At 35.5% G+C, this 8,075-nt stretch overlaps 1 protein-coding gene across 1 annotated transcript; it reads right to left on the reverse strand.

Annotated features, from left to right (window-relative positions):
• Positions 1-5,097: 5,097 nt before the first annotated feature.
• LOC137640594 (putative uncharacterized protein DDB_G0284715) lies at positions 5,098-5,881 on the reverse strand. Its single transcript, XM_068373105.1, has 2 exons — positions 5,695-5,881; positions 5,098-5,397 (listed from the first exon to the last, which is right to left on the reverse strand). Exons 1-2 carry the CDS (start codon positions 5,777-5,779, stop codon positions 5,153-5,155), a joined length of 330 nt encoding a protein of 109 aa, XP_068229206.1. The 5' UTR covers positions 5,780-5,881; the 3' UTR covers positions 5,098-5,152.
• Positions 5,882-8,075: the final 2,194 nt, after the last annotated feature.

Raw genomic sequence — 8,075 nt, forward strand, 5'->3', positions numbered from 1 at the left:
AGGATGCAATAAGCCCAAGGGCTCAAACATGGAAAATAGCCCAGTAAGGAAAGGAAATACGGAAATAGATAAACGACAAGAGAAGTAATGAACAATATAGAATATCTTAAAAACATTAACAACATTAAATAGATCTTTCCCAAGTAAACTATAAAATCTTTAAAAAAATCAAAAGGGAGAGAAATAAGATAAAATAGTCTGTCCGAGTGTACCCTCAAGCAAGAGAACTCTACCCCAAGACATTGCAAGACCATGGCGCTACCCAAGACTAGAGAACAATGGTTTGATTTTGGAGTGTCCTTTGCCTGGAAGAGCTACTTACCAAAGCTGAAGAATGTCTTCTACCCCAACCAAAAGGAAAGAAACCATTGGGCAATTATAGTTCCGAAGTTAACCTTTTGAGTGAATAAAAATGGTTTGGGGTTCTCAATGTTGACAAGTGTATGAAGACGGAGAAGAATGTGGAAAGAATAGGCCAGACTATGTGGTGTATGTTTAGGGAAAAAAAATGAGCCGTAACCAGAAAGATGTATCCAATGTCCTGTCTGACCAATTAAAGGATTCAATAACTCTCTCGCGGTAGTATCTCAACGGGTGGTGGGTGCCCTAGCCAAAAGCTATTTCTCCTTTAGGAGTTTCATGTTTATGAGAGAGAAATTGGTCATCTATACCGGCTGGAACTTTGAGCTCTGTTGACAACTGTAGTTTACTTATTTAGGATCTTCAGTGACTGCTAAAATGTTGATGAGTATTGCCATGAGTTCTCTGATCTGACCTTGAGGCTATTTTCCCCAAAGGATTTCTTGAGAAATCTGTGTGACTAGAATTAACGTTTTTTTTTTTTTTAATTTGATAACTAATATTACACAGGGAAATAATAGAGTACGGAATTTTTATCTATTCTATTTTTTGTATAAAAGGGTTAAAAATAAATATAATAAATAAGCTTTATACCGTCAGAAAGTCTGCATCATTACCAAACATAAAAGGACTTAAATAGGATTAAATAACAAGATCAGTTTGATGCATTCAAGCAGAGAGAGAGAGAGAGAGAGAGAGAGAGAGAGAGAGAGAGAGAGAGAGGTGTCTCATGGTCGGCGGCAGATGAAATATGTTACGAAATCGCTGTCAATTGTATCCTGTTTCTTATGAGATTTCTTGTTGACATTTTTGTTTTTGTTGGTATTTTTGTTGTTCTTGTTGTTGTTGTTTAGATGAGCCACAGCTTCGCCCTTGCAGCTGTTTCCTTGACAGGTGGGGCTGATGCTTCCGCTGCTGTCACTGTTGAAGCTTCGGACGCTCTCGGAAGAACAGCTGCGACTCTTTGCTTCTTTTGCAAAGATAAAGACAAAAGTGATAATTGGGGTAATTAAGAATTCCATGAGAAAAGGGATTCACAACTAATAATTGTAATAACTGTAAGGCTTGTTGAGTGGAGAGTTCAAGAAATGCATATTCCAGCAACTCTGAAATAAGTATGTTTGTAGGTCTAACCTCTCGGGCATTGATTTCAACCGTCATCTAGTAATTTAACTAAAGGCATTTCATTTACAACTTTCAATATATATACAAGGTAAATATCGACAAATAACTATTGGGAAACAAAACATTTCTTAATCTTACCAGAAGTGAGATGGCTTATCCGATCTTGGACAGCTTGAACAGGGAAGACCATTTTGGATGCTGATAATTCCAGGATCTTTCTGAAAATAGGAAGAAGGTTTCGAGGAAGCTCTCCAGATAAGGGAAGCGAATGGAAGCTTAGACGGTGAGCTTTTAAAGGAGATTGTTTGACTTGGATCTTGAGTTAGAATAGATGAGAGCAGTTCTTTTGTCTTCCTCAGGTGGGCTGCTCACTTCGAATGGCGAAAGGAGAGGACGAAGGCATTTATATACTGTACCTGAGAGAAATCACGTCACCAACGAATCATATTACACAGGGACAGCGCCAAGGGCCACACGTTATCTCCATAGCGATAAGTCGCTTATTTGTTTGAAGTAGATTTCACCCCACACACTGACATGGCCCATGAGGTTGTCCTTTTGTACGAAGATTGTTCAAGTGATGGTAGCATCTATTTCTGTATTTATTCTTTATTTTATGCTTCCCCATCTGTTCAGTAGTTATGAAAACCAACCTCTTTTATTTCAACGTTCTCTTTGTTCAAATTTCACTTTTCCAGACGAGATCTAATTTGAAAGAAAAATTATTCATATGCTAATATTTGGTGTTTATAACAGTATTTTTAGGCCTCATTGTGACAGTGTCGCTTGAAATTGAATCAAATCCAAGTGTGCCCTACTGTTTTATGCCATCTCCACCCAGCTATGTAATTATTCAGTGACATAAGACACTCTTCCCGCCTCCTGGATGGTCCTGTTCTTCTTTCCTCCATGTAGGCCTGCCCTCCATATCAGCGGACGTAGCTAAGGTTGGGTGGGGTCAGGTGGTAGTTATCCTAAGACCCTTTGATTTTGTTAAGTAAAATAATCTTGCCAGGAAAATCATAAATTTGTCCTGTTCAGTTCACTCTACAATTTGAAAAAAGAAAAATATACTCTATGATCTGTAATTAAAAACCATCGCAAGCTATTTGGAAATAAAATTAGAGGGATTATAAATAGATTACATGTGAATTTCGGCACCGCTTGGAATAGAGTTACACTTGTGTCTTTGAGTCTCCGTGCTTCCCTCTGCCTGTTATCAGGCAGCATAGCAGAGCCCACAACTCCCATTCACAGGCGACATTACTAATTCCCAAAAATTCTGTTTTCCTTACTTATTATTTTCTGATGATAATTTTAATGGATTATTCATTAATGTTTCTTCAGATGGCAGATTTTTTTTTTCCAAGTTGCATTGTATCTTGATAACTTTAGGCTGAATTTATAGTTTTCTTTATGAATACATTGTCTTATTGTTATTTCTGAAAGCTTTGACCTGTTGGCTTTAGGACTTTCATATAATCAGTTTTATCAATTTATTCTATTATTCTTATATTTTTCCATTTGTAGATCAATCATACTGTTTTTCCAGCCCCGTCAGCATTCACTTGCTGGAAGGGAAAATAGAGAACGTTGCTCAGACTTCAATTTGAGATGAAAAGATTTTATCAGATTTGTAATCCTTAGGGAGAAGGTACCTTGAATCCTTCGTCATATCCTCCTATGTTGTATTTCATCAAAAGCTATTTAATACTTTCGTAATATAATGGCAACATTTGTGAGATGAGTAACAGATTTGTATAGTAACTGTTAATTTAAGATTCGTTTACATTTCCAGTAAAATATCTTTTTAAATGTTCATTGGTTCCCTAAGCTTCTGCATAACTCTGTGACGACATAAAAATAACAGTGAAATTATAACTTTAGACTGGAACATGTTAATCTCTCTCTCTCTCTCTCTCTCTCTCTCTCTCTCTCTCTCTCTCTCTCTCTCTCTCCTAGTGAACACCATCGGTGTTGAAATAAAGTTGCATTCGTTGTATATGATATAAATTCACAGAAAATGGTAGCATAAGTTAGATTAATTCATTAAGAATCATCCCTATTTTCTTACATGAGAATCAGTACTAATACAAATAGAATCTCAGTAACCACAAGATATCCGTGTTCCCTTCGTTGAGTCAACTCTAAACTCCTTATCGCTTATGTGATAATCTAAAGATCTTGTCGCTGTCAACTTGTGAGGCCAGATTTGTTTGTATCACAAATTATCTGAAGGAGAACTCGCCTTAATGAATTGGAAAGTTAATTGCTCAACTGATGTGGAGTGTAATTATCAATTTAACTCTCATTATGACATTTTATTTCCACTTGTTCAAATATTCTTCCCGACAGCCCCATGTTCAAAATGGTCCAAAGATTATCAGGATCTGAAGTGGTTCACCTAAATCCACATTAACTTTTCTCTCTCTTAATATTTGCCAAATGCACATTCGTTGTTTGTTTCTAGTAAATAGTTACACAGAAATTGTACAGACGACCATTGGGTTAATTGAAAGCAGGGTCGTACCTGTTCTTCGAAGGGCAACAAAAACTTTTAAATTAGAACCAACTTCATAACAACAGAAAGAAGTCCTTTACTTTACTTTGAGGGCTCTTTTTTGTCATATACAGCAGGGGAACCCTACTTTCAACGGGACCTCCACAGTCATTTTATCATGTTTGTTGGAAAGCATTCAACATTTCACACCACTTATTGCTCATTTATTGTTAAATCGTCACTATCGAAGCACTCACAGAACAAAAAAGTCTCCAGTTTCCTCTTAAAAGCCTTATATCTTCAGTCTTTCGGATGTCTCGCGGGAGCTTATTGTATAGTCTCTGGGCCACATATTCAAAATCTCTAGAGCATATATCTAGGTTCCAATAATTTAAAACCATCTGTAACTATTCTCGTGTCATCACGATTTGTTGGCTGCATAATATGTAGCAATGCTCTTAGATATTTTGGACGTCCGGTTCTGATAACTTGATCAGTTATTGTACATATTTTGAACTCAATTCTTGGTTTTATTGGCAGCCAGTGTAAATCAATTAGTATAGGAGTGATCATTTCTCGAGTTGGGAAACCTTTTATCAGTCTTGCTCCTCTGTTCATTATGTTTTGTAATATCTTTTGTTGTACTTTTGGTAAATTGTAGGAGATGGAGTTACAGTAATAAATCCTGATAATAACACAGTTTATCAATTAATAAGATGCAATATTATTGTCACTGGAAACTTTTAAGAAACTGACAAGAATTCCCTACAATCAGAAAAGAAGTCAAAAGTCTTCTTTTCACTAAAAGATATTTATTGTAACTTTCCGTTTAGGAAGTTCAAGGTATTATTGACACTTCTTCATCCTTATAGTATTAATTTTCTGATAAAGATCAGAATTAATATATTCTCAATATTTGCTTTTTATCTCGAATGAAATCGTTTTTCATTTTGTACATGGACAGAATGAAAACTGGTTATGGCATTAGAATTTTATTTGTGTAAAATGGTGACAATAAATAGAAATAAATAATTCTTATAATGAAAGAACAATGGCTACTTAACAACAAATGGAATAAAATTTAACCTGTATTTCATACAAAGAGAAAGGAAGACACATTCACACACATACACACATACATATGCATACACACACACACGTGCGCTCTCAAGGTCGACGGCAGATGAAGTTTATCACGAAATCACTGTCAATTGTGTTGTGTTTCTTCTGAGATATCTTGTTTGTCTTTTTGCTTTTGTTGTTGTTTTTGCTGTTGTTGTTATAATTGTTGTGAAGATGAGTCATTTGGTGCCTGCAGGTGTTGCTTTGACAGGTGGAACTGTTGCTGTTGCTCTGGACACTCTGGAAACTACTGTCGCTTTCAGAAGAACTACTGCGACACTTGGCGTCCTCTGTAACAATAAGAAATGTGTTAATTATAAGTGTTAATTACGAGTTCCTTATGACCCCACCACTGGAATTCAACTTAATAACATGAGTCTAGTTTTTACTTTATGTTCAGTAATATATTTCATTTTACTCATAATTACTTCACGATGAACCGTTGATTTTATAGACTATTTTCAACACTTTCATCACATTTATGATGTTTTATATATATAAAAAAAATACTTGTCAATTTTCACAAAACATAAATCAAAAAGAAAAATCAAATTATTGAAATATTAAACCTTGAAATTTAATCTCACCAACAGAAGGACGATGTCCAACTCTGTCCTCGACAGAGTGAATCTTCATGTGAGTCATGTTGGATGTTGACAATTCCTGGATCATTTCGGAGAGAGTTTGGAATAGATTTTGATTCACTAAACTGAGGTGGTTTTGTCTCTTTGCTGTGAAGTCCTCACTTCGAATGGCAAGTAGAGAACGTGTGGGGATTTATATAGCCATAGAAAGTGGCCCTCCCACAAATCACACCCCACAATCTGACCCCACAAGACGACAGGGACAGAAGCGTCTTAATCGATCACGTAAGCGATAAGAGGTTTATTGTCTCTTGACTGGGGTTGGACGCCATTCTTAGATACAGAGGCAATCCAAATTTTGATTCCAATGTCTAGGTTATTTACTCGACGGTAGACAAAAGAAAAAAAATTGCCTGAGATAGGTTAATGTTTGTTTAGGAACATTGTGAAAATGGTACCTCAGGAAAGCTGCAAGCGTATTCTATGGCAACGTAACTGTTAGGCTCTAATAGAGAGGTGAGGTGAATGTAAGTAACGTTTACTCAACAGACAACGAGCTTGTATACAAGTAGTTGCAAGCTAGAATGTCACAAAGATTTGAATAGGTTGTTCTATTATCAGTGTGGGTGAGAGCGGGAGTTAAAATGAAAAAAAAAAAAAAAAACAATAGTATTACATTATATGAGCGTGTATGAAACATGTGTGGATACAAATCTAACGCGTATAGAAAAATCTCAAAAATAAGACAGTTTAGCAACAAGCAATATTTCAGATTTGAGGAAAATAAAACCAGAAGAAAAGTCTTTGCTGTAGTGTCATTCTTCTTTTTTTGTGTTTTTGTGTTTATTAGTAAAAATTTATTTTACTATTAATTAGATGTAATAAACTCTACGTGTGTTCATAGATAATTATTTTAACAGTCTGAATTATTAATAAACAAATGATCATGTATAGTTTCGTCAGTCACAAGAGTTCTGTTTATTGCCAGCGTTGGCAGCACTGACAATAGGAGCCACCTTGCCTTTGTATTCATGGCATTCAAAATTGCACTGAAAATTTCATAGAGGATGTTGTTCCGTTGACTGAGTCCTATAAATAGATCATTATAGGGAGAAAAGTTTTCATGTAGTATGTATATATATATATATATATATATATATATATATATATATATATATATATGTATATATATATATATATATATATATATACACACACACACACACACACACACACACACACACACATATATATATATATATATATATATATATATATATATATATATATATATATGTTTGTGTGTGTGTGCGTGTCCATAAGGAAATTCATACTTTCTATTAGGATCGAACTATAGTCTCTTCAGAAGAAAGGAAAGATTGCTATCAAGAATGCCACCAGAAACAAAAGAGAACTCGGAACCTACTGACAGTGCCAACTGCATTTAAGGATTTTTCTGGTGAGACCATCTCACACACTAAAGAGTTTTACCAAACTTTCAAGCCTAACAGCTGACACAATTAATATGATTTTATGCTTTTACCCAGAATGAGTCAATATATGGTGAAAATCGGGACAATGTGGTGTTTTTCTCTTGAAGTAAATTTTTCCTTAAATTGGGTAGGAAACTTTGTCTATACAAATGAAAGGCAAGGAGCACCAATCATGTTAGCAGTGGCAAAAAAGAATTTGGAACCTAAATACTAACCACATTTAAGGCTTTATTTCGGAAGGCGACTGTCCGACATACCAGTGAGTATCACCAAACTTCCTGCTCCAACAGCTGATCCAGTCGATGACATTAAATTCGAATTACCCTTTGTGCCTCATCTGGTATAATTGGTAGCTACCTTTTCTTAATCTTACCCCACACATTTGAACGCCCAGCTAAAAAGGTAAACTTCAGTGGATAAAATCTGTCATTTATATCATCGGAATTAAGTTCTTGTTGATTTGACAAAAGATGTGTGCAATCTTCACTGGTCAAAGATGGGGGCGAACACTAAATCTGTGAACATATCAAGGAAGATCGACGCGTTTAACATTAGTATGTCCAAGGGCGAATTCTTAATTTCAGAATCGACTGAATTTATGCTGTTTTATCATCTTAAGTCAAGTAATTAATAATTTCCTTTAATTTGCTGAACGAACTTGTTTTGCTGAAATTTTCCCATTTTAGTAGATGCCAAACGTTTCACAATTGAAGACTAGACTGACAACACACAAAACTCTCTCTCTCTCTCTCTCTCTCTCTCTCTCTCTCTCTCTCTCTCTCTCTCTCTCTCTCTCTCTCTCTCTCATAGCAGCCCTTTCTAAAAACTGGTAGAGTGTACGTACCATCTTTCAGTCTCTCTTGGATCTGGTTATCAGTGGAAGAGTGACGT

This window comes from Palaemon carinicauda, chromosome 5 (genome assembly GCF_036898095.1).
Source record: "Palaemon carinicauda isolate YSFRI2023 chromosome 5, ASM3689809v2, whole genome shotgun sequence".
Classification (NCBI taxonomy): domain Eukaryota; kingdom Metazoa; phylum Arthropoda; class Malacostraca; order Decapoda; family Palaemonidae; genus Palaemon; species Palaemon carinicauda.

Coding starts and splice junctions, on each gene's coding strand:
- LOC137640594 (XM_068373105.1), bottom strand. CDS start 5,779: ATGATCCAGGAATTGTCAACATCCAACATGACTCACATGAAGATTCAC. Junction 5,398..5,694: donor TGGACATCGTCCTTCTGTTG/GTGAGATTAAAT, acceptor TTATTGTTACAG/AGGACGCCAAGTGTCGCAGT.